General features: G+C 50.4%; 2 protein-coding genes across 4 annotated transcripts in view; one reads left to right on the top strand and one right to left on the bottom strand.

Moving 5' to 3' along the window:
- Positions 1 to 8779, top strand: fbxw2 (F-box and WD repeat domain containing 2). The gene is made up of 8 exons (XM_056433125.1): positions 1 to 804; positions 2056 to 2516; positions 3642 to 3657; positions 4345 to 4542; positions 4780 to 4913; positions 5334 to 5420; positions 5516 to 5685; positions 7767 to 8779. Exons 2-8 carry the CDS (start codon positions 2073 to 2075, stop codon positions 8053 to 8055), a joined length of 1338 nt encoding a protein of 445 aa, XP_056289100.1. The 5' UTR covers positions 1 to 804; positions 2056 to 2072; the 3' UTR covers positions 8056 to 8779.
- A 330-nt stretch (positions 8780 to 9109) lies between these two features.
- Positions 9110 to 27122, bottom strand: part of LOC130205057 (ras-specific guanine nucleotide-releasing factor RalGPS1-like) — a 49516-nt gene continuing 31503 nt past the window's right edge. Inside the window, exons 10-21 of one of the 3 annotated variants that reach the window (XM_056432168.1) lie at positions 25085 to 25222; positions 24188 to 24281; positions 22715 to 22782; positions 16565 to 16688; positions 15212 to 15357; positions 13062 to 13110; positions 12858 to 12938; positions 12268 to 12373; positions 11816 to 11908; positions 11610 to 11715; positions 11445 to 11536; positions 9110 to 11342 (exon numbers count right to left, since the gene is read on the bottom strand). In XM_056432168.1, coding sequence (XP_056288143.1) covers positions 11313 to 11342; positions 11445 to 11536; positions 11610 to 11715; positions 11816 to 11908; positions 12268 to 12373; positions 12858 to 12938; positions 13062 to 13110; positions 15212 to 15357; positions 16565 to 16688; positions 22715 to 22782; positions 24188 to 24281; positions 25085 to 25222 — 1127 coding nt within the window. In that variant the 3' untranslated portion in view covers positions 9110 to 11312. Of the gene's footprint in view, positions 11343 to 11444; positions 11537 to 11609; positions 11716 to 11815; positions 11909 to 12267; positions 12374 to 12857; positions 12939 to 13061; positions 13111 to 15211; positions 15358 to 16564; positions 16689 to 19970; positions 20068 to 22714; positions 22783 to 24187; positions 24282 to 25084; positions 25223 to 27122 lie in introns of those variants that run through there. The other 2 variants (XM_056432169.1, XM_056432170.1) reach the window with 2 other exon arrangements.

Genomic DNA, 27122 nt, shown 5'->3' with positions numbered 1-27122 from the left:
GGTGATTACGCTCCATTACATGTCCGCGCGCTCCTGTCCTGGTGACATGATCCTATCTCACGTGATTTAACATGATCGAAACCAGCAGACGACCTGTTGGTTCCGCTTATAAACCACACAGACCGGACCCTCCTCCCGGTCTCGCTGTGGACCCGCAGCAGTGAGCAGAGGGGCCCCTGCTGTCACATCGTTATCACCGCTCCACATTGTACGCGACACCGGAAGCTAGTTTACCTGTGTGTACGACTTCGGAAACAATCCCGCAGCTCTGTCTTACAGACGAGGTCGAACCTATAAATAGATATGCCGATGCCACTACCGTCTAAAAAAAAGACACACAATTTAAATGTCCTTGTACGAGATATATACGGATATAATGTATTAGTACATTTATGAATTATATCCGTTTGGGATAGGAGAATAAAGCAACGCTCCTACGGCCCCTCCTGTAAGACAAAGCTGAGGTAGAAATCGGCCCTCGGCTTGGCGAGCGTTTCCATTATCTGTGGTGTTCGTGCTGTCAGAGCGGAGCTGCTAACGCGAGCCTCCTGCGCGACGACGCAAACAACTCCCTGCTCGGGAAATGAACACTGAATAAGTGAAGACTGCCGCTCTTCCATCAGGGCCGCCATGTAACTCACAACGAACAGAGTCGAGTCCTCGCGCCATGATGGCGGTGAGCTAGCGTTAGCTCGCGGAGCTAGGTCCCCGGGACAGACAGGTTAGCTTCCCCGCAGCTAACGTCGCTATGTGAACTCGGTGAGCCAGGAAAGTGGCGATAAAGAAACTCCCTGCAACTCTCTGGTTGGTGGACATTTTGAGTTTCACGATGTTTGAATGCAACGTTGTTTTTAATCTGCAGTGGTGTTGCGCTACTCGGCTAACGTCTGCGACAAGAAGCTGCTAGCTAACGCGATTGACAGCTGGTTTCTGCAGCTATTGGCTTCATAACAAAACCACATGCTAACGTGCGTGTTGTCAACATGTTGTCTCTGGCTCAGGGAACTATTATAATTGTGTTCCTCATAAAGTAACGTGAATATGACAGCGAGGGAACGGAGACACAAACATGACGGTATGAACCGGTACCGGCTAATGTTTGGCTATTTGACTTGACAGCTGATTGAATTATTATTATTATTATTATTTTCATCATTATTAATTCTTATTTAGAAGAAACTAATGAAGTCACTTTCATTTGTTTGTACGTTGTGATGTTGCTGTGAATAGAGATTGTAATTATAATGTAACGGGGAGGACCTTGTTATTATTATTATTGTGGGCCATATGCAGAAAAACATATCAGAAGTCACAATGATAAATGAATTACTTATAAATCAGTTACACTGCAAGAACATTTTTGATTTACGTGACATTACTAAAGTTTCGTTTATTCGAACACATTCCTGTGTGCTGCATCAGGACTCTGATGAAGTGCCCACTTGTCATGTGAATCTGTAAATCAGCTCATTTAAATCAGGCAGAAGTATTAGTTTCTGCTCATGGTCCCACTTGAAAGAGTAAAATGCAAAATATACAAGATGCAAATCTGCCTAATATTAAGTTATAACACACAGAACAGGGAAATGGTGAAATATATATGATCATTTCTCTGATTTTAGTCGACGGCTAATGTTTTAACGAACATGTGCACTGTACAGTGCATTGTCATGGAAATATGATCAAGCTATATTCTACTTTTAGGAAAATTAAAAAAAATCTTCAGTTGTGAATCTGATCGATCATCTGCAGCTGCAAGATAATTATTCTCTTCACATATTGCGTGTGCATTGTTACATGTTTGTGTTGTGAAATTGACAGTTAAACAACATATTTACAGGTTTAAAGGGATTATAAACCAATCAATTATGATTGTATTGAAGTAAAAGTGACACACATTAGTTCTAGCCTCTCAAAGACGAGCCAAACGGAAGATATTTGAGTTTTTAACTCGGTCAGAACAAACACAACTCAAGTTATTCCAAAACACATCATTTACCAGATTCCTTCTCCAGAGACTCACCTGATGCCCCCCCCCCCGGTCTGGTGTTGCAGGCCGCTCCCATGTGCCCATGGAGCAGGCAGCCTTCGAGGGGTGGCTGCAGTCGGCCTCTGCCACTTTCCTTACTCTGAACGACCAGCAGCGTAACCGCTCCCTGGACCACCTCATCTCCATCAGCGGCGCCGTGCAGCTCCGCCACCTGTCCAATGGGCTGGAGACGCTGCTCAAGAGGGACTTCCTGCGCCTGCTTCCCCTGGAGCTGGCCTTCTCCCTGATCCACTGGCTGGACCCCGAGACCCTGCTCGTCTGCTGCCGGGTCTGCAAGCAGTGGAACAAGGTGAGTGTGGTCGGGTCACACCGGCTGCAGAGGAGCAAAACATCGTCGATTAGAGTCAACCTCCAGGAGGCAAAAGAGACCAGCGCACACGAATGGAATAGAACAATCAAAATAAAGAACAACAGACCAACTGAAATAGGGGAACCAAAGAACTGCAAGAGCAGGTCTATAAAAAATGTTTAAGAAGTGATTTAAAAGAATTTAATAAGAATAAATATCCACAAAGAAATAAGAATAAAGTGTAATATGATTGTCTAATTTATGTTTTCTGTTAAAAAAAGATCTAAGCAAACACTTTGAATCTGTAGACTACTGCCTGATAGTCTTATTATTCTCTAATAGTCTTATTATTCTCTAATAGTCTTATTATTGTCTGATAGTCTTATTATTGCCTAATAGTCTTATTATTGAAATTGTTATGACAATTGCTCATATCCTATAAGTATATTTATTATTTTTGAAACAAGTCTGGTGAAGTGTCCGTGCCTCCTAACGCTCGTCTGGTGAAGTGCCCGTGCCTCCTAACGCTCGTCTGTTGAAGTGTCCGTGCCTCCTAACGCTCGTCTGGTGAAGTGTCCGTGCCTCCTAACGCTCGTCTGTTGAAGTGTCCGTGCCTCCTAACGCTCGTCTGGTGAAGTGTCCGTGCCTCCTAACGCTCGTCTGGTGAAGTGTCCGTGCCTCCTAACGCTCGTCTGGTGAAGTGTCCGTGCCTCCTAACGCTCGTCTGGTGAAGTGTCCGTGCCTCCTAACGCTCGTCTGGTGAAGTGCCCGTGCCTCCTAACGCTCGTCTGGTGAAGTGTCCGTGCCTCCTAACGCTCGTCTGGTGAAGTGTCCGTGCCTCCTAACGCTCGACTGTTGAAGTGTCCGTGCCTCCTAACGCCGTCTGGTGAAGTGTCCGTGCCTCCTAACGCTCGTCTGGTGAAGTACCCGTGCCTCCTAACGCTCGTCTGTTGAAGTGTCCGTGCCTCCTAACGCTCGTCTGGTGAAGTGTCCGTGCCTCCTAACGCTCGTCTGGTGAAGTACCCGTGCCTCCTAACGCTCGTCTGTTGAAGTGTCCGTGCCTCCTAACGCTCGTCTGTTGAAGTGTCCGTGCCTCCTAACGCCCATGTCTGGTGAAGTGTCCGTGCCTCCTAACGCTCGTCTGTTGAAGTGTCCGTGCCTCCTAAGGCTCGTCTGGTGAAGTGTCCGTGCCTCCTAACGCCGCACTGGAAGGCCGTGTACCTGAAGGCCTAACGCTCGTCTGGTGAAGTACCAGTGCCTCCTAACGCTCGTCCTGTTGAAGTGTCCGTGCCTCTACCTAAGGACGGCCTCCTCTGCAGCTGATACTGTACCAGGTGTGGCAGGCACTGTGCACAGGCACAGGCACTGTACACAGGTCCATCAGGGACGTACACAGGCACTGGAAGGTACTGTACCTGAAGGCAAGCTGCACAGGTACTGTACACAGGTACACAGGCACTGTACACAGGTACACAGGCACTGTACACAGGTACACAGGTACTGTACACAGGCACTGTACACAGGCACTGTACACAGGCACTGTACACAGGCACACAGGTACTGTACACAGGTACTGTACACAGGCACTGTACACAGGTACACAGGTACTGTACACAGGCACTGTACACAGGTACTGTACACAGGTACACAGGCACTGTACACAGGCACTGTACACAGGTACACAGGCACTGTACACAGGTACACAGGTACTGTACACAGGTACTGTACACAGGCACTGTACACAGGCACTGTACACAGGCACTGTACACAGGTACTGTACACAGGCACACAGGCACTGTACACAGGTACACAGGCACTGTACACAGGTACTGTACACAGGTACTGTACACAGGTACTTTACACAGGTACTGTACACAGGCACACAGGCACTGTACACAGGTACACAGGTACTGATACAGGTATCGTGTGTGTGTGTGGTCGGTCGGTCGGTCGGTCGGTCGGTCGGTCGGTCCGTCCACAGCGTAACAACGGCCTCTTTGTCCTTCAGGGTCTGACGACCTCTCCGCCAAGCTGTGGGACGTGCGTACCGGCCAGTGCATCTACGGCATCCAGACGCACACCTGCGCCGCCGTGAAGTTCGACGAGCAGAAGCTGGTCACCGGCTCCTTCGACAACACTATTGCATGCTGGGAGTGGAGCACGGGGGCCAAGATCCAGCAGTTCCGTGGCCACACGGGAGCCGGTTGGTTTAAACTCTTTATTATTTAAACTGCACATATCAGTCCAGTTTACAGCGTGTACACAAATATTAATCAACCACAGTCGGTTCAAGTGGACCATGACACCTCCTAAAACACACGATGTACGATCATCGACACGTTTGTCTCGGGTTGGCGGTTCTTTACGTGTAAACACAGGGATCGTTGCTTCTCTTCTCGTGGTTGTCCTGGTGTGTGATCACGGCTGTTTTACCACTCAGTCTTCAGCGTGGACTACAACGACGAGCTGGACGTTCTGGTCAGCGGCTCGGCAGACTTCACGGTGAAGGTCTGGGCTCTGGTCGCCGGCGCCTGCCTCAACACGCTGACCGGCCACACGGAGTGGGTCACCAAGGTCAGCGCCCTGTGATGTCATCATTCATTCATTGAATTACACGGTTATGTAGTAATGCTATACATTTAATTTTATGGAAAAAAATATATATATATATAAATATATTTATATCTATTTCTTTATATTTATATAAATATATATATATTTATATGTAAATATATATAAATATATATTTAGATATACATATATAAATATATTTATTTTATATATATTTATATATATATATATTTTAATCTATATATAAATATATGTATTTATATATATATATATATAAACATATAAACATCACACTCTTGGCTAAAAGCAGAGAGACATGTTGAGAAACATTCAAAACTTTATTGAAAACCCTCAATAGATTGACGAAGTCCCAGAAGAGTTTAACCATGAAAGTGAACCTGTCGTTCCTCTTCTCTCCACCAGGTGCTGCTCCAGAAGAGCGAGGTGGAGTCCATGATGCACAGCCCCGGGGATCACATCCTCCTCAGCGCCGATAAGTATGAGATCAAGGTAACGCCCCCTCCTGCTCCCAGAGTAGCCAGGTGGAGGTGAGCTGTGCGTGAGCCGCTGTGCGTGAGCCGCTGTGCCCTCTGCGCCGCCTGCAGGTGTGGCCTCTGGGCCGGGAGATCAACTGCACCTGCCTGAAGACGCTGTCGGTGTCGGAGGACCGCAGCATCGGCCTGCAGCCTCGCCTCCAGTTCGACGGGCGCCACATCGTCTGCAGCTCCGACCTCGGCGTCTACCAGTGGGACTTCGCCAGCTTCGAGGTTCTCAGGTAGGAGACGACGCTCGAGTCCTCCGAGACGAGCTGAAGGGACGAGAACCGGCTCCTCACGGACATGATGACATCATCAAGTTCAACAACTATGAACCATCTGCTGAGGACCCAAAATACACTTTAACCTGCCCGAGTAAAACATTCAACGACATTGGAAAGGTCATGGAAAGGTCATGGAAAAGGTCATAGGAAAGGTCTTACGAAAGATCATAGGAAAGGTCATAGGAAAGGTCTTACGAAAGATCATAGGAAAGGTCTTAAGAAAGGTCTTAGCAAAGATCATAGCAAAGGTCATAGGAAAGGTCTTAGCAAAGATCATAGCAAAGGTCATAGGAAAGGTCTTAGCAAAGGTCATAGGAAAGGTAATGGAAAAGGTCATAGGAAAGGTCTTAAGAAAGGTCTTAGTAAAGGTCTTAAGAAAGGTCATAGAACGGTCTTAAGAAAGATCATAGGAAAGGTCTTAGCAAAGGTCATAGGAAAGGTCTTAAGAAAGGTCTTAGCAAAGGTCATGGAACGGTCTTAAGAAAGATCATAGGAAAGGTCATAGGAAAGGTCTTAGCAAAGGTCATAGGAAAGGTCATGGAAAAGTTCGTAGGAAAGGTCTTAGCAAAGGTCATAGGAAAGGTCTTAAGAAAGGTCTTAGCAAAGGTCATAGGAAAGGTCTTAGAAAAGGTCATGGAAAGGGTCATAGAAAGGTCTTAGCAAAGGTCATAGGAAAGGTCTTAAAGGGTACCTGTAGTGCAAAACAACAACGTGCTACATCCATTCGGCGCATCAAATAAATCATATTTTCCCCGCCGCTATTGTCAACAAGTCACGCATAGCCCGAGGCTTTACATTTCTTTGTCAACATTCCGAGTCCGTGAACGCTTCAGGGCGCAGACATCTTGCCAGTTATTTACTCATGTCAAAGGTCACTATGACGTAGAGTCGTTGAAAGGAATTCAGCCAATCCGGAGCCACTTCTACACGCGTTGCTTCTTGGGATAGATCGGTGGCCTCAAGAATTACACAATCTATATCAGGGGTGCTCAATACGTCGATCGCGGCGACCTGCCAGTCGATCGCGCGTAGTATTGGTAGATCGCATGACATAAAAAATTGTCCCGCCCCTGTCACTTTCTATAGCGCCACATTACAGCAGAAGCACGTCATTTCTGTCTCTACGTGTTGCGCTGACAGTCCTCTGCCCGCCGTCGTGCGCATGGAGCTCCCGACACCGGTTTGCGCGCATCGGGACGGACGGAGCAAAGAAAAGTCACTAGCACCCCGAACATGTCGGCCGATCATTGCATCAATGAAAGACATCTCCAGCGCTGGCTTATGCGCGATGTAGCTATCAAGCTCACGCTTTTGTGTGAAGCAGATGAGGTCTAATGACACGATATCATCGGACATAAGTTCGTGCTCTTTACAACAAATGCACTCTGTCTGTTTTTTGTGGCACACATTTCCCACAACTGCACCAAACGTCCGCCGACTTGCGTGCACGGTCCGCACGGTGAAGCATCTGGACCGGCGGTCCTTCGGCATCAACTTCATCAGAATCATCGCTATCATCGCTGTCACAATTAACTAAATGGGGATAGTCTGCTTTTAAAGGTTCAAACAAGTATCCAGTTGCTGAATCAGACAATCTTTCATCGTCCATATTCTCAATCTCTCAGCATTTGTTTGCGAGCGCTCGACGTTGTTTACATTGGTATCTGAACACATCCGCTGTGGCTGGCTGTCGATCTATCAACGATGTGACGTCACACCACCTGCGCCATATTCAAGCTCCAGTGCAATGTCGCATGTCGGAGTTGAGGACTTTGAACAGCCTAAACTACGTATTGTTATTGAATACTGGACCGTCAGTGCATGAATAACCTTTAGAAACACATTATCTTTTGATCTGGCTACATATTCGCTTTCACTACAGGTACCCTTTAAGAAAGGTCTTAGCAAAGGTCATAGGAAAGATCATAGGAAATCTCAAATGTGTATGAACCCTTGGTATCATGGACCAGGACTTGTTATTGTTGTTGTTGTCGTGGTCCCAGACCTCTAACCCCGGCTCGGTTCCCCCTCCCCAGGGTGATCAAGACCCAGGACCCGGCCCACCTGTCCCTGCTCAGCTTCGGCGAGGTGTTCGCGCTGCTGTTCGACAACCACTTCCTGTACGTGATGGACCTGCGCACCGAGGCCATCTCGGGCCGCTGGCCGCTGCCGGCCTACAGGAAGTCCAAGAGGGGCTCCAGCTTCCTGGCCGGGGTCACGTCCTGGCTGCACGGGCTGGACGGGGACAACGACTCGGGCCTGGTGTTCGCCACCAGCATGCCGGACCACAGCATCCACCTCGTCCTGTGGAAGGAGAACCGATAGAGGGGGTCCCCCCAGACCGCCAGGACCACAGCTGGAGAGAGGGGGGTCCCCCCAGACCGCCAGGACCACAGCTGGAGAGAGGGGGGTCCCCCCAGACCTCCAGACCGCCGGGACCACGAACTGGAACCGCCAACGTGGGTCACGCTTCATGGACCGGAGCGTTTAGTTTCCACGCATGAGGATGGTCTACTGGTCTTATGGTCTACTGGTCTTGAGGTCTACTGGTCTAATGGTCGTCTGGTCTACTGGTCTACTGGTCGTCTGGTCTACGACGAGAAAGACAACGTTTCTCAATAAACACGACGATGAAAATCCTGATTTTAACGGAGCGTGTGAACGTCTCGTAGTTGACCTTTGACCCGAGGTCCTCGATGGTCCGGACTCCGCTCTGTAGACGGACCTTTGCGGTTCTGGTCTTCTTTTCTCGGCTCGTCGTTTTTTAGCTTCTCGCTTTTACAAATCATCGACTGCGTGAACGATTATTTTTCTACTGCTGCAGAGGAAGAGGAAGAGGAAGAGGCCCGGAGAGCAGCTGGAGGTCTGACGATGGGAAACGGGACCTGGTCTCCATCAGAAAGGGTCCCCTGAAGGTTCTGGGACGTCTTCCTTTGGGCCTCGGACCAGGACCAGGACTCTGGACCCCCTGGTGGTCTTGTTCTCAGCACATGTACAGACTGTTTAGGTTTCTTCAAATCTAATTAAAACTCCACCGATATATAAAATCCTTTGTTCTTGTTTGTCACACACACGTATATTATGTGTATATATGTATACATGTGTGTGTATATATATATATACACATGTATGTATATATATAATAAATGTTATAATATATATTATATAATATTTGTATATAAAAATATATGTATATCAGATCTCTGCAGGATGTCGTCTGATCAAACTCATCAGGACCGCTTTATAAACACATTTCATTTTGTCTTTAATGTGAACCCCCACAATGCAGCGTTGGCCTCGGCGTCGTCATCACGACTGTCGATCTTAACGTGACGACGTCGGACTCTTAAAGACAGTAAACACACCACGAGCTCTCAGGTCACGTTCAGCTGTTTATTTCTACCGTTATCTACTCTTTACCTTCAATTATCCTGGAGTTATACAAAATAATAAAAAGTTAAATACACCGTGACAAGTTCAATCAATGCCGTTCAGCTGATGTGCAACAATAGAATACAATAGACATGAACACAGGCTCAGTTATTCACAGCAGAGGACAGTGTGTGTGTACAGTGTGTGTGTGAGGAAGGCTGTGCACCCCCTGGTGGCTCGAGGAAGCTACTGCAACAGGCTCTGGTGCGCTGGTGATCATCACCCAGCATGCCGTTGGCTTCCATCCACTTTAAAAGTAAAAGATCAAACCCTTGTTGGTGTAATCCAGATCACAAGAGCTACCTCATCAATATGGAGCTGCAACAGCTGATATCAGTCGTTCACCCCGGATCAATGATTCTGATCATTGATCTTTTAGCACACAGATCCACTGAACGCTGAGCTGTGAAGACGTTCAGCATCGGGATCCAGACAGGAAGTGGCACCACGAATTATCTTGTAAAAAACCTTCAGCGCTGCATTCAGCTGCAGACGGACAATAACAATAATAATACTGGAGAATTAATTAATTGTTTCTTGATAATATTACAAATGTCTGACGGTCACTAGGATTCACATCAGAGTTATGGCATCTAGTCGTAAATGTTCAGCCACATTTACTTTTTGTTTTGTTCTACTCTTGAAGGAAAAGTTTGATTTAATACAACTGGATCTTCCTTCATGGCTTTGGTCCGATAATCAGTGAGTTATGGACGAGGCCGCAGAATTATGGGTTGGAAAAGTGTCTTACAGCTGCATTCCCTCTACTGACCAGCAGGGGGCGACGTGCATTCCCTCCACTGACCAGCAGGGGGCGACGTGCATTCCCTCCACTGACCAGCAGGGGGCGACGTGCATTCCCTCCATTGACCAGCAGGGGGCGACGTCCATTCCCTCCACTGACCAGCAGGGGGCGACGTCCATTCCCTCCACTGACCAGCAGGGGGCGACGTCCATTCCCTCCACTGACCAGCAGGGGGCGGCGTCCATTCCCTCCACTGACCAGCAGGGGGCGACGTGCATTCCCTCCACTGACCAGCAGGGGGCGACGTCCATTCCCTCCACTGACCAGCAGGGGGCGACGTCCATTCCCTCCATTGACCAGCAGGGGGCGACGTCCATTCCCTCCATTGACCAGCAGGGGGCGACGTCCATTCCCTCCACTGACCAGCAGGGGGCGACGTGCATTCCCTCCACTGACCAGCAGGGGGCGACGTCCATTCCCTCCACTGACCAGCAGGGGGCGACGTCCATTCCCTCCATTGACCAGCAGGGGGCGACGTCCATTCCCTCCATTGACCAGCAGGGGGCGACGCCTCCGGGTGAAGACAGTCTGAGGAGAGGACTCGTCCCTCATAAACATGGAGCATGAGGGTTTGCTTTAGGGGCGGGGCTTCCTGTGAGTGACAGTTCCATGAAAGCTCCACCCCTCCCCCCTCCCCCCCCCCCCCCAAAAACCCAGCAGTCCACAAAATAACGGGTGACCTCACCGTGGCTCCGCCCACTTCTTAGAGTTCATGGTAAAAGATGAAGCAGGAAGTCAAACTATGACTTCTTTTCTTCTTCTTTCTGATCATCAGCTGGTGAGGAGGCAGGAGGGAGGAGGGAGGAGGCAGGAGGAGTGATTATGGGATGTTTGAACATCTTCATCTGTCTCCTCCTCGTCTTCATCAGAACCTCAATGAGTCCACAGGTGTGTGAGCGTCTCAGTGATTCATGTTGTTGTTGTTGTTGTGTTCCTCATCCCAGCTGGAGGTCAGGGCTGAAGTTCCTCTTCCCACCAGCAGGGGGTGATCACGCTCTTCATCGTTTCCAACGGTCACAAAAATAAACTCTTTTACAATAAATACATTATTTACACAACTTCTTCTTCTGTGGTGACTTTGATCTGTAAACAGGAAGTGAGCTCTCTGTGCACTGTTCATCAGATAACACCACTTCCTGTCTGCTGAGGGCGACAAGGGAACAAGGGAACGAGTGGACAAGGGATCGAGGGAACCGATCCAGGTTCTGCTTCGTCATTGGAGAACCTCTCAGGGTTCCTCGTTGTTTCTGTACACAGAGCTGCTGGAGAACTTCTTCTCTTCCTTTGTCCTTTTCTTCTGTCCTCTGTCCTTCTGTCCTCCCGATGGAGCGGGTCGGCCCGGCTCTCATTCAAAGGACATGAGGTTGGCTGGTATCTGAGGAGAGGAGCAGAAGTTTAGCTCGAGGACATGGAACCTGGAGAACACAGGAGGTTCTGATGGGTTCTGAGAGGTTCTGAGGGGTTCTGAGAGGCTGACCTGAGGTCGGCTGCTCCTGCAGGCCTCCTCCAGGTTCTTGTGCCAGATGATGGCTGAGAACCTCGACCCGGTCTGGAACTTGTACACGTTTCCTGTGAGGAGACACACAGAGGTCAGAGTTCAGAGGTCAGAGGTCAAACATCTGGAGCTCCGAGGCGGGCCGACCTTTGTCCGGGTCGTTGAGGTGGAAGATGTTGGGTCTGGCCGGGTCGTCGGGCAGAACCACCATGCAGCCGGTCACACACACCGACTTACAGGCGCTGGTCTTGTACTGAGCACGGGACGACAGGAGGTCAGAGGTCAGCGGGTTAGAGGGTCACATCTGGAGGACCTGAGCGGCACTAGATGTGTGAGTAGAGCGTGTCCCTCACATGCTTCCTCTCAGAGGCCCTCAGTGCTTTGGCCCCGTAGAACGTCAGCGTGGACCCGGACAGGGCGATCCAGAACCTGGTCCACGGCGACAGCTGCAACACAGAGGTCACAGGGTCAGTCTGGAGCCGGGGTCAGGGCCCAGGTCTGGGGTCAGGGCCCAGGTCTGGGGTCAGGGCCCAGGTCTGGGGTCAGGGCCCAGGTCTGGGGTCAGGGCCCAGGTCTGGGGTCAGGGCCCAGGTCTGGGGTCAGGGCCCTGGTCTGGGGTCAGGGCCCAGGTCTGGGGTCAGGGCTCAGGTCTGGGTCAGGCCCAGTCTGGGGTCAGGGCCCTGGTCTGGGGTCAGGGCCCAGGTCTGGGGTCAGGGCCCTGGTCTGGGGTCAGGGCCCTGGTCTGGGGCCGGGTCAGGGCCCTGGTCTGGGGCCGGGTCAGGGCCTGCATGTGGAGACCACCCACCTTGGGCTTGCGGCCCTCCTTCAGCAGGGTCCTCCTCCTCAGGGGCCCCTCCACCGCCACGCCGCCCGCATCGCTGCAGCCGTAACACGAGTTACCGGCAGAGGAGCTGCAGGAGGAGAAGAAGAGGAGGAGAAGAAGAGGAGGAGAAGAAGAGGAGGAGGAGGAGAGGATGGAGGGGGGGGGGGCACATGGAGGACAGAGACGCTCCACAAGAGAGAGGGAGAGAAAGAGAGAGAGAGTGTAGGTCCTGGTTACCCATAATCTCTCTCTCCCTCCCTCCCTCCCTCCCTCCCCCTCTCTCTCTCCCTCCCTCCCCCTCCCTCTCTCTCTCTCCCTCTCACCCTCTCTCCCTCCTCCCTCTCTCCTCCTCCCTCCCTCCCTCCTCTCTCTCTCTCTCCCTCCCTCTCTCTCTCCTCCCTCCTCCCTCCCTCCCTTCCTCCCCTCCTCCTCCTCCCTCCCTCCTCCTCTCCCCTCTCTCTCTCTCTCCCTCTCCCTTCCCTCTCTCTCCCTCCCCCTCCCTCCTTCCTTCCCTCTCTCTCCCTCTCTCTCCCTCCCTCTCCCTCCCTCTCCCTCCCTCCCTCTCTCCGTACCTGTAGAAGTAGCTCCGGCCTCGGGGGGAGGTGCGCAGCGGGACCCTCCAGTTGGGGCCCAGAGTGGCGTACATGCGCCCCCTGGTGGTCACACGGGGAACAGTCATGGATTAACCCTCAGCACTGACTCAGGATCAGTGTCACGCGCCTCACTGAGACTGATGTGTGTATTAGATGTTCTGCTGATTGCTGATTGGCTCTCACCTCTCCATCCCAGCAGATAGCTCCTCCCCCAAAGAGCTTTCACTGCTGCCTGTCAGGAAAAACACAAGTATACAATTATATATTTATAAATATACAGAGAGACCCGCTGACAGCCCATTGGCCGTGTGATAATGATATGCACACGTACCCGCTGACAGCCCGTTGGCCGTGTGATAATGATATGCACACGTACCCGCTGACAGCCCGTTGGCCGTGTGATAATGATATGCACACGTACCCGCTGACAGCCCATTGGCCGTGTGATAATGATATGCACACGTACCCGCTGACAGCCCGTTGGCCGTGTGATAATGATATGCACACGTACCCGCTGACAGCCCATTGGCGTGTGATAATGATATGCACACGCATGCCGCTGACAGCCCATTGGCGTGTGATAATGATATGCACACGTACTCGCTGACAGCCCATTGGCGTGTGATAATGATATGCACACGCATCGCTGACAGCCCATTGGCCGTGTGATAATGATATGCACACGCACTGACAGCCCATTGCGTGATAATGATATGCACACGCATCACTGACAGCCCATTGGCCGTGTGATAATGATATGCACACGTACCCGCTGACAGCCCATTGGCCGTGTGATAATGATATGCACACGTACTCACTGACAGCCCGTTGGCCGTGTGATAATGATATGCACACGTACCCGCTGACAGCCCATTGGCCGTGTGATAATGATATGCACACGTACCCACTGACAGCCCATTGGCCGTGTGATAATGATATGCACACGTACCCACTGACAGCCCATTGGCCGTGTGATAATGATATGCACACGCACTCCACTGACAGCCCATTGGCCGTGTGATAATGATATGCACACGCATTCGCTGACAGCCCATTGGCGTGTGATAATGATATGCACACGTACCACTGACAGCCCATTGGCCGTGTGATAATGATATGCACACGTACCCACTGACAGCCCATTGGCCGTGTGATAATGATATGCACACGTACCCACTGACAGCCCATTGGCTGTGTGATAATGATATGCACACGTACCCGCTGACAGCCCGTTGGCCGTGTGATAATGATATGCACACGTACCCGCTGACAGCCCATTGGCCGTGTGATAATGATATGCACACGTACCCACTGACAGCCCATTGGCCGTGTGATAATGATATGCACACGTACCCGCTGACAGCCCATTGGCCGTGTGATAATGATATGCACACGTACCCGCTGACAGCCCATTGGCCGTGTGATAATGATATGCACACGTACCCACTGACAGCCCATTGGCCGTGTGATAATGATATGCACACGTACCCACTGACAGCCCATTGGCCGTGTGATAATGATATGCACACGTACCCACTGACAGCCCATTGGCTGTGTGATAATGATATGCACACGTACCCGCTGACAGCCCGTTGGCCGTGTGATAATGATATGCACACGTACCCGCTGACAGCCCGTTGGCCGTGTGATAATGATATGCACACGTACCCACTGACAGCCCATTGGCTGTGTGATAATGATATGCACGTACTCGCTGACAGCCCGTTGGCCGTGTGATAATGATATGCACACGTACCCGCTGACAGCCCGTTGGCCGTGTGATAATGATATGCACACGTACCCGCTGACAGCCCATTGGCCGTGTGATAATGATATGCACACGTACCCGCTGACAGCCCATTGGCGTGTGATAATGATATGCACGCTCCACTGACAGCCCATTGGCGTGTGATAATGATATGCACACGCATTCGCTGACAGCCCATTGGCCGTGTGATAATGATATGCACACGCCCACTGACAGCCCATTGGCCGTGATAATGATATGCACATCGCTCCACTGACAGCCCATTGGCTGTGTGATAATGATATGCACACGCACTGCCCACTGACAGCCCATTGGCCGTGTGATAATGATATGCACACGCACCCACTGACAGCCCATTGGCCGTGTGATAATGATATGCACACGCACTGACAGCCCATTGGCCGTGTGATAATGATATGCACACGCATCACTGACAGCCCATTGGCTGTGTGATAATGATATGCACACGTGCCATTCGCTGACAGCCCGTTGGCCGTGTGATAATGATATGCACACGTACCCACTGACAGCCCATTGGCTGTGTGATAATGATATGCACACGTACCCGCTGACAGCCCGTTGGCTGTGGCGTGCGGCCCGGCCCTCGCGGGGCTCTGGGCCTCCAGGAAGCTGTCGTCCAGCAGGTGGCGTGGCTTCTCGATGGGGAACGTGGCGCTGCGGCTCTCCGACATGCCGGACTGACACATCATGCTGCGGACAGCAGGGGTCACCGCACTCTGTTAGAGGTCACTGAGCCTGGTAGAGGTCACTGGGGTCACTGAGCCTGGTAGAGGTCACTGAGGTCCCAGAGCCTGGTAGAGGTCACTGAGCCTGGTAGAGGTCACTGAGGTCCCAGAGCCTGGTAGAGGTCACTGGGGTCACAGAGCCTGGTAGAGGTCACTGAGGTCCCAGAGCCTGGTAGAGGTCACTGGGGTCACTGAGCCTGGTAGAGGTCACTGGGGTCCCAGAGCCTGGTAGAGGTCACAGAGCCTGGGAGAGGTCACTGAGCCTGGTAGAGGTCACTGAGGTCCCAGAGCCTGGTAGAGGTCACAGAGCCTGGTAGAGGTCACTGAGCCTGGTAGAGGTCACTGGGGTCACAGAGCCTGGTAGAGGTCACTGAGGTCCCAGAGCCTGGTAGAGGTCACTGGGGTCACTGAGCCTGGTAGAGGTCACTGGGGTCACTGAGCCTGGTAGAGGTCACTGGGGTCACTGGGCCTGTTCACGGCTATGACCAGTAACACACTCCCTCATGTACTGAGTCTGCTAAATGGACATGATTTAATAACTTTAATAACTTCTATGTTCTGCTGCTCTGCACGGACCAATATGTCGTTTTTAGTATCGCTTAGCTGTGTTCTGGTGCTTTTTGTTAATATTACTAAGACATTTGTATTAATTATATTATCAATAATACAATTTGAGGTAATATTAATAACAATGATTATTTTTTGTTATTATCATTATGATATTGTTATTAATTATTTGATTATCAATAATACAATTTAAGGTAATATTAATAACAATAATTATTCTTATTATTATATTTGTATTTATTATATTATTATCAATAATACAATTTGAGGTAATATAAATAACAATGATTATTCGTGTTATTATAATAATATTGTTATTAATTATATTATTAATACAATTTGAGGCATTAATAACAATAACAAGGATTATTCTTGTTATCATCATTATTATAATATTGTCAATAATACAATTTGAGGTAATAATAATAATAACAATACTACTGGTAGTAATAATAGTGATCATTATTCTTGGTGTTATCATTATTTTATAAATGAAGCATGTTTCATATCTACGGTTACAAAGTGCTGATCAACAGAAAATAAACTACAAGTGAAGATTAAATAATCCTGAACAGAACTTCTTGACAACCGAAGGTCCGACTCACTTGTTCCCCAGACTGTGGCTCTTCCTGTGGTGAGAGGGGGGAGGGGTGGGGGTCCGGAACGCCACGGAGGCGTCGGGGCAGGTGGGCCGCCGGTTCCTCAGGGAGGCCGAGACCTCCGACAGGCCTGGACACAAGGAGTCATTATATAGACTTCTATACAACCAGAGGAGTCCCCCCTGGTGGCCAGGAGAGAGAATGCAGCTTTAACACATGAAGCATAGACTTCTATACAACCAGAGGAGCCCCCTGGTGGTCAGTAGAGAGAATGCAGCTTTAACACATGAAGCAGAGACTTCTATACAACCAGAGGAGTCACCCCTTGATGGTCAGGAGAGAGAATGCAGCTTTAACACATGAAGCATAGACTTCTATACAACCAGAGGAGCCCCCTGGTGGTCAGTAGAGAGAATGCAGCTTTAACACATGAAGCAGAGACTTCTATACAACCAGAGGAGTCGCCTCCTGGTGGTCAGGAGAGAGAATGCAGCTTTAACACATGAAGCAGAGACTTCTATACAACCAGAGGAGTCGCCTCCTGGTGGTCAGGAGAGAGAATGCAGCTTTAACACATGAAGCAGAGACTTCTATACAATCAGAGGAGTCGCCCCCTGGTGGTGATGCAGGTCGTTGGAGTTGAAAGTGTTCTCTTGTGGTACAAACTTCCCAAACTAGTTGCCATAGTGATCAGAGTTCTGACAGAAGGCCGACATGAAGCTTTTCTTCAGCGCCACTAGAGGGCGCCAGAGAGGCAGAGAACACAGACACAAAGGACACAAAGGACCTGGACGATGCTCACGGGATTCGTTCCTGACCAAGAGGAAACGCTGACTCATCTTTTAAACAGCTCAACATACGTGTTCAAGTCTCAACACGCGTGATTACATTCACTCCACTTTAGTTTCTCCAGCCCAACAACAACAAACTCCGTCCACGACATCCCTGACCTTTGACCTCCCATCAGGACCAATCAGCAGGGCACGGCCACAAGTATGGAAACCCGTCAGGAGCGTTGATGATGTCACTTCAGACTGTAAACACACAGGAGCGTTGATGATGTCACTTCAGACTGTAAACACACAGGAGCGTTGATGATGTCACTTCAGACTGTAAACACACAGGAGCGTTGATGATGTCACTTCAGACTGTAAACACACAGGAGCGTTGATGATGTCACTTCAGACTGTAAACACACAGGAGCGTTGATGATGTCACTTCAGACTGTAAACACACAGGAGCGTTGATGATGTCACTTCAGACTGTAAACACACAGGAGCGTTGATGATGTCACTTCAGACTGTAAACACACAGGAGCGTTGATGATGTCACTTCAGACTGTAAACACACAGGAGCGTTGATGATGTCACTTCAGACTGTAAACACACAGGAGCGTTGATGATGTCACTTCAGACTGTAAACACACAGGAGCGTTGATGATGTCACTTCAGACTGTAAACACACAGGAGCGTTGATGATGTCACTTCAGACTGTAAACACACAGGAGCGTTGATGATGTCACTTCAGACTGTAAACACACAGGAGCGTTGATGATGTCACTTCAGACTGTAAACACACAGGAGCGTTGATGATGTCACTTCAGACTGTAAACACACAGGAGCGTTGATGATGTCACTTCAGACTGTAAACACACAGGAGCGTTGATGATGTCACTTCAGACTGTAAACACACAGGAGCGTTGATGATGTCACTTCAGACTGTAAACACACAGGAGCGTTGATGATGTCACTTCAGACTGTAAACACACAGGAGCGTTGATGATGTCACTTCAGACTGTAAACACACAGGAGCGTTGATGATGTCACTTCAGACTGTAAACACACAGGAGCGTTGATGATGTCACTTCAGACTGTAAACACACAGGAGCGTTGATGATGTCACTTCAGACTGTAAACACACAGGAGCGTTGATGATGTCACTTCAGACTGTAAACACACAGGAGCGTTGATGATGTCACTTCAGACTGTAAACACACAGGAGCGTTGATGATGTCACTTCAGACTGTAAACACACAGGAGCGTTGATGATGTCACTTCAGACTGTAAACACACAGGAGCGTTGATGATGTCACTTCAGACTGTAAACACACAGGAGCGTTGATGATGTCACTTCAGACTGTAAACACACAGGAGCGTTGATGATGTCACTTCAGACTGTAAACACACAGGAGCGTTGATGATGTCACTTCAGACTGTAAACACACAGGAGCGTTGATGATGTCACTTCAGACTGTAAACACACAGGAGCGTTGATGATGTCACTTCAGACTGTAAACACACAGGAGCGTTGATGATGTCACTTCAGACTGTAAACACACAGGAGCGTTGATGATGTCACTTCAGACTGTAAACACACAGGAGCGTTGATGATGTCACTTCAGACTGTAAACACACAGGAGCGTTGATGATGTCACTTCAGACTGTAAACACACAGGAGCGTTGATGATGTCACTTCAGACTGTAAACACACAGGAGCGTTGATGATGTCACTTCAGACTGTAAACACACAGGAGCGTTGATGATGTCACTTCAGACTGTAAACACACAGGAGCGTTGATGATGTCACTTCAGACTGTAAACACACAGGAGCGTTGATGATGTCACTTCAGACTGTAAACACACAGGAGCGTTGATGATGTCACTTCAGACTGTAAACACACAGGAGCGTTGATGATGTCACTTCAGACTGTAAACACACAGGAGCGTTGATGATGTCACTTCAGACTGTAAACCCGTCAGGAGCGTTGATGATGTCACTTCAGACTGTAAACACACAGGAGCGTTGATGATGTCACTTCAGACTGTAAACACACAGGAGCATTGATGATGTCACTTCAGACTGTAAACACACAGGAGCGTTGATGATGTCACTTCAGACTGTAAACACACAGGAGCGTTGATGATGTCACTTCAGACTGTAAACACACAGGAGCGTTGATGATGTCACTTCAGACTGTAAACACACAGGAGCGTTGATGATGTCACTTCAGACTGTAAACACACAGGAGCGTTGATGATGTCACTTCAGACTGTAAACACGTCAGGAGCGTTGATGATGTCACTTCAGACTGTAAACACACAGGAGCGTTGATGATGTCACTTCAGACTGTAAACCCGTCAGGAGCGTTGATGATGTCACTTCAGACTGTAAACACACAGGAGCGTTGATGATGTCACTTCAGACTGTAAACCCGTCAGGAGCGTTGATGATGTCACTTCAGACTGTAAACACACAGGAGCGTTGATGATGTCACTTCAGACTGTAAACACACAGGAGCGTTGATGATGTCACTTCAGACTGTAAACACACAGGAGCGTTGATGATGTCACTTCAGACTGTAAACACACAGGAGCGTTGATGATGTCACTTCAGACTGTAAACACACAGGAGCGTTGATGATGTCACTTCAGACTGTAAACACACAGGAGCGTTGATGATGTCACTTCAGACTGTAAACCCGTCAGGAGCGTTGATGATGTCACTTCAGACTGTAAACACACAGGAGCGTTGATGATGTCACTTCAGACTGTAAACACACAGGAGCGTTGATGATGTCACTTCAGACTGTAAACACACAGGAGCGTTGATGATGTCACTCAGACTGTAAACACACAGGAGCGTTGATGATGTCACTTCCATGTCTCCTCCGATGATGTCCTTCATGTCTCCTCCATGTCTCCTCATGTCTCCATGTCTCTCATGTCCTCCATGTCTCCTCCATGTCTCCTCCATGTCTCCTCCATGTCCTCCATGTCTCCTCCATGTCTCCTTCATGTCTCCTCCTCGTCTCCTCCATGTCTCCATGTCTCCATGTCTCCTCCATGTCTCCTCCATGCCTCCTCATGTCTCCTCCACGTCTCCTCCACGTCTCCTCCATGTCTCCTCCATGTCCCTCCATGTCTCCTCCATGTCTCCTCCATGTCTCCTCCTCCTCCTCGTCTCCTCCATGTCTCCTCCATGTCTCCTCCATGTCTCCTCCATGTCTCCTCCATGTCTCCTCCATGTCTCCTCCATGTCTCCTCCATGTCTCCTCCATGTCTCCTCCTCGTCTCCTCCATGTCTCCTCCATGTCTCCTCCCCATCTCCTCCATGTCTCCTTCATGTCTCCTCCCCATCTCCTCCATGTCTCCTCCCGTCTCCTTCATGTCCCCTCCATGTCTCCTCCTTGTCTCCTCCATGTCTCCTCCTTGTCTCCTCCATGTCTCCTCCATGTCTCCTCCTCGTCTCCTCCATGTCTCCTTCATGTCTCCTCCCCATCTCCTCCATGTCTCCTCCCGTCTCCTCCATGTCTCCTCCATGTCTCCTCCATGTCTCCTCCATGTCTCCTTCATGTCTCCTCCATGTCTCCTCCTGTCTCCTTCATGTCCCCTCCATGTCTCCTCCTTGTCTCCTCCATGTCTCCTCCTCGTCTCCTCCCCATCTCCTCCATGTCTCCTCCCGTCTCCTTCATGTCTCCTCCTTGTCTCCTCCTTGTCTCCTCCATGTCTCCTCCTCGTCTCCTCCCCATCTCCTCCTTGTCTCCTCCATGTCCCCTCCATGTCTCCTCCATGTCTCCTCCATGTCTCCTCCATGTCTCCTCCTCGTCTCCTCCCGTCTCCTTCATGTCTCCTCCATGTCTCCTCCATGTCTCCTCCATGTCTCCTCCTCGTCTCCTCCATGTCTCCTTCATGTCTCCTCCCCATCTCCTTCATGTCTCCTCCATGTCTCCTCCTCGTCTCCTCCTCGTCTCCTTCATGTCTCCTCCCCATCTCCTCCTTGTCTCCTCCCCATCTCCTTCATGTCTCCTCCATGTCTCCTCCTCGTCTCCTTCATGTCTCCTCCATGGAGGGAGTGAGCCCACCTCCTCCGTCTGGCAGAAGGAGGCGTGAGCCTCTTGTTTATGAGCTCCCGTCGGGCCTCCAGACGTTGGCCAGTGAAACGTCAAAAGGGACTTTTTCCCTCGCTCTGCTCGTCTCCATGACAACGAGGGAGCGCCGCCCGCTGCGTCGGCCCCAGAGGAAGGAGAGCGGCTCAGGAAGGCCTCCGTGACTCCTGTGCAGCTCTGAGGGGTCAAAGGTCGTTGGACCGCTTGGTCGGGACGGGTAGCGTTTGGGTTTTTACGATAGCGGTGCTGAAGGACATTAAAAAGCTCTTGGGCCAGATTGTTGATGAAAGAGGTTCTCATGGAGCACAGAAACAGACGGTCTGACTACGAGCTGAAACAGGTTATCATGGATCATTTGTTGGCCTACTTTTCTGAAAGCAAGCCTTGCGGTCAGCGTCACGCTCCTCAGTCACATCTGATGTCCGAGGACAGATTTCTTTTAAAGGCCAAAACATTTCAACAGATTCTTCGGTCGGTTCTCCCAATAAAAGGCAATCAGCCGACTCCGGGAGCGCCTCACCTGGGGGAGCGGAGCTCTTAAATATCATGAGGGGATCTGACTGAGCTGGATCCGGAGTGACCCCCCCCCCCCCCCAGCTGGACGCCACAGAGCCAGGTGATGATCCATCCTCCTCAGCGCACGCAGCCCTGGTGGAGGTCAGAGGTCACTGGTCTGAGATCAGCTCAGGGAGAACCCTCGTCGTCCTGAGGTCACGAGGCTTCCTGAGGTCTGGGGGTCAGAAGCCACTCGTCCAGCCTGAGGAGGAGGAGACCTTCCTCAGGGACTCAGCTGATGGTCTTCATCATGGCGCTCCTCTCCTTCATGGACGCGTGACGACCTCGTGACTAACGCAGCGTGAGGCGCCATCACACGGCGAGGAGAGAAGGAATCAGGCCTAACGACTACCAGCAGCTCTGGAGCAGGACCAGGGGGCGGGGCCAGGGGGCGGGGCAAATAAGGCAGATTATATATTATGTGGGTGGGACTATGGGTGAGTGGGTAGCAGGTCCGTCTTTCAATCAGGAGGTTGGAGGTTCAATCCCCGCCCTAGTCGATGTGTCCTTGAGCAAGACACTTAACCCTGAGTTGCTCCCTGTAGCTGCGTCTACAGTGAATGAATGTAACAGTATTGTAAGTCGCTTTGGATAAAAGCGTCAGCCAAATGACATGTAATGTAATGTAATGTAGAGTGTTGACAAACATGTCAAACTAACAGTTCATCTGCTCCTCCAACCTCTCTCTCTCTCTCTCTCTCTCTCCCAGCTCTTACCTGCCAGGTCTTCTTTGGAGGAGGCGATGCGAGGGGAGCTGCTGCTGGGCTCGATCTGCAGAGACAACCTGCAACACAAGCGCCTCCCATCAGAGCCAGAACCGGTGACACACACACACACACACACACACACACACACACACACACACACACACACACACACACACACACACACACACACACACACACACACACACACACACACACACACACACACACACACACACACACACACACACACACACACACACAGAGAGTTAAACTGCTCAGGACAAGCATGTTATTGTTTCTGTGGACTCACTTCTCAGAGGGGGGGGGGTATGATGTCATGAATCTGAAACGGAGTCATAACTCTCTAGATTGGGTAATATTTGTACTTTTCAGACTCCCATAAATCTTCTTAGAAATCCCCCCCAGAAATAATTAGTACTTCCCAGCGTGCCAAAGCGCTGAGTGGCTCCAATGAGAGCCTCACTTCTTTAGTGTTGATGCTCATTTGATTTGGTTTCCATCTTCTCTCCATCGCGCAGCACCTCCTCACCTCCTCACCTCCTCACCGCCTCACCGCCTCACCTCCTCACCTCCTCACCGCCTCACCTCCTCACCGCCTCACCTCTTCACCTCCTCACCTCCTCACCGCCTCACCGCCTCACCGCCTCACCTCCTCACCTCCTCACCGCCTCACCTCCTCACCGCCTCACCTCCTCACCGCCTCACCTCCTCACCTCCTCACCTCCTCACCGCCTCACCTCCTCACCTCCTCACCTCCTCACCGCCTCACCTCCTCACCGCCTCACCTCCTCACCGCCTCACCTCCTCACCTCCTCACCGCCTAACGGAGGTGTCAGTGAAGCTCGAGCTAACGGAGGTGTCAGTGAAGCTCGAGCTAACGGAGGTGTCAGTGAAGCTCGAGCTAACGGAGGTGTCAGTGAAGCTCGAGCTAACGGAGGTGTCAGTGAAGCTCGAGCTAACGGAGGTTTCAGTGAAGCTCGAGCTAACGGAGGTGTCAGTGAAGCTCGAGCTAACGGAGGTGTCAGTGAAGCTCGAGCTAACGGAGGTGTCAGTGAAGCTCGAGCTAACGGAGGTTTCAGTGAAGCTCGAGCTAACGGAGGTGTCGGTGAAGCTCGAGCTAACGGAGGTTTCGGTGAAGCTCGAGCTAACGGAGGTGTCGGTGAAGCTCGAGCTAACGGAGGTGTCGGTGAAGCTCGAGCTAACGGAGGTGTCGGTGAAGCTCGAGCTAACGGAGGTGTCGGTGAAGCTCGAGCCAACGGAGGTGTCGGTGAAGCTCGAGCTAACGGAGGTGTCGGTGAAGCTCGAGCTAACGGAGGTGTCGGTGAAGCTCGAGCTAACGGAGGTGTCAGTGAAGCTCGAGCTAACGGAGGTTTCAGTGAAGCTCGAGCTAACGGAGGTTTCAGTGAAGCTCGAGCTAACGGAGGTTTTTTATCTTCCGCGTTAGCTTGAGATCAAACTCACTTGAAGTTGTCGTCCTCCACAAACTTCTGCAGCTCCTCGATGTAGCGGACGGAGAGCAGATACTTCTGGATGTGAGGCAGCGTCACCAAGGAGTCTGGAGGGGAAGGAGAGGTGGGAAGAGGTCACTAGGTCACTCCGTGTGGAGGATTATAGAAGAGGAAGATGACCTGTGAGCACACACATGGGATGTGACTCGACGCTCTCCTCCTCCATACATGTCAATTACCAATAGCAGGATAAATATATCAAAGACATTGCAGACATCAGAGGAGCCACACTGATGTCCAATCAGAGTCCAGATGCATGTTGATGGGTTTCCAGGATTTTAAACCAAATTTCTATGACCAAGTTTTTTTAAATCTCGGTGCACACAAGGAAAAAGTGATCAAATGTTGTATTTAAACTAACAAAGAGATCCCAAAGCATCCAGTAAATAACCTTCAATGACTCAAATGAAGGAGAGACAATAGTTTAGATTAAAATAATAAACATGTATGTCTTTTCAGTTAAGGTGCGTTCACTTGCAGCGGGAAATATGTGCGCTGCAAGTGTGAAAGAGCGTACGTCGGCTTATACATCTTTTAAAAGCATATTCATTATTTAAACTCAGTGTAAATGAAAATATGAATATAACACATTTACATGACTTTTCCAAAAGTAAATTCTAGAAATGATCATTTTAAAAGGACTCGGACGTCTGCAGCCGAGATGCTGATGAAAGTCGGGCAGACGCACGGCGGACACCCCTCAGCCTGGAGGGCCACGGGGTTCATCTTCAGAGCCAACATGAACCCAAACTCACGGAAGAGTATTTACACATCGTTACGTGAGGAAAAGACAGAAACAATGAAAACGGCGGGAGCTCCGGAAGGCGTTGCCACGGTTACCGTCTCCTACCGTAGTTGCAGGACATCTGCAGGTCGGAGATGAGCCTCAGCAGGTTGTTCATCTGGTTGGTCCGCTGCTCCGTCTCCAGGATGCTGTCCGAGGCCGGGGAGGCCGAGTCGATGTAGATCATGTCCAGCAGGTAGATCCCTGGAGGAGGACACACACATTCAGGTTGATGAACCGCCTCCAAGTGAAAGTCAAACTGTTGGGATTATTATTATTATGTTGTAGAGCACAAAAGAACTCAGAGCCAGGAGCTCACTGAGGAACAAAGACCTGACGGTTCATACTTTGGACGTCCAGACGATCTGAAGGAAATGTTCCTCCAGCTGATGAATGAATATGAATATTTAACCTGACGTTCCACTTTGGGCCAAAGACATCAAAACAAAAGGATCTCCAGGCCGACCAAAGCAAACATGAATAATATGTATTAAATTTACTTTTCCAACAGTTAAAAAATCCCACGTCCCAATAATATAAAAGTTCTATCTCAATAACTGTGCAACACTATAAACAGTTTTACTTTGTACATTCGTTGATGTTTGTGCCCTCTTATTAATAACAGAATTTCTGTATCTGCTGCTCTTTCATTTAAGTTAAATAAATTCAATACTTTTAAAGTCTAATGGCCACTTAAAACATTTCAATGTTACATTTAAAACTGTAAATAACTCAAAGTTAAAACGAACAGAAAATGATAAATATTGGTTTCTGTTAAAGGGACCACATAATGGACATCAGTGTAATATTAAGATATATGAAAAATAACCTTGGTTTCAGTAACAAGGAGATAGTTCAGAGATCATTAGATCCTAATTATTATTAAATGTTTTGTTTTTTTAAATCACCGGCGGCCATTTAAAAACAGTCGGCGGTCCTCAGTTGGGCCGCGGGCCGTAGTTTGGACACCCCGGAGCTGGAATGTCCGCATATAGGTGGACTTTTGTGATGAAGATGTTCCAGACGAGTAGTTCTGAAAGACGTGACTGGATATGTTGATATGAATGTGTACCGCAGTGTTTTGTCTTATTTAGTCTCTGCAGCTCGGAGACGCCGAGGAGCGACTCCAGGAGCCCCGCCTCCAGGAGCCACGCCTCCAGGAGCCACGCCTCCAGGAGCCCCGCCTCCACCGACCCGACGCTCGAGGCCTCTGAACCGAGACGGAGGGAAACCCTCAGCGCTCCTCACAGAATACCACCTGGAAAACATCTGGAGCCGTTCCTTCCATTCGGCTTCATTACTCTGGAGCGGAGACCAAACGCCAGACTGGAAACTCAGCCGCACGAGGCTGAGATGAAACAGAACCGGAGGGGAAACGAGCCGACAGGAACACACAGCGGCCAGGGAGGCGTCTGATTGGTTAACGAGGACATCCTCAACGAGCTGCGAGTCCTCACCGACCGCGCTCGGTCCAAACGCTGCCAGGACCAGCACCAGACCTCATGAGTCCTCCTCGGGTCCCCTGCAGCGCGGCCAGGACCAGAACCAGACCTCATGAGTCCTCCTCGGGTCCCCTGCAGCGCGGCCAGGACCAGAACCAGACCTCATGAGTCCTCCTCGGGTCCCCTGCAGCGCGGCCAGGACCAGAACCAGACCTCATGAGTCCTCCTCGGGTCCCCTGCAGCGCGGCCAGGACCAGAACCAGACCTCATGAGTCCTCCTCGGGTCCCCTGCAGCGGCCAGGACCAGAACCAGACCTCATGAGTCCCCCTCGGGTCCCCTGCAGCGGCCAGGACCAGAACCAGACCTCATGAGTCCTCCTCGGGTCCCCTGCAGCGCGGCCAGGACCAGAACCAGACCTCATGAGTCCTCCTCGGGTCCCCTGCAGCGGCCAGGACCAGAACCAGACCTCATGAGTCCTCCTCGGGTCCCCTGCAGCGGCCAGGACCAGAACCAGACCTCATGAGTCCTCCTCGGGTCCCCTGCAGCGGCCAGGACCAGAACCAGACCTCATGAGTCCTCCTCGGGTCCCCTGCAGCGGCCAGGACCAGAACCAGACCTCATGAGTCCTCCTCGGGTCCCCTGCAGCGGCCAGGACCAGAAC

The sequence above is a fragment of the Pseudoliparis swirei genome, chromosome 15 (assembly GCF_029220125.1).
Source record: "Pseudoliparis swirei isolate HS2019 ecotype Mariana Trench chromosome 15, NWPU_hadal_v1, whole genome shotgun sequence".
Classification (NCBI taxonomy): domain Eukaryota; kingdom Metazoa; phylum Chordata; class Actinopteri; order Perciformes; family Liparidae; genus Pseudoliparis; species Pseudoliparis swirei.
This window is presented reverse-complemented; position numbering and strand designations above follow the sequence as displayed.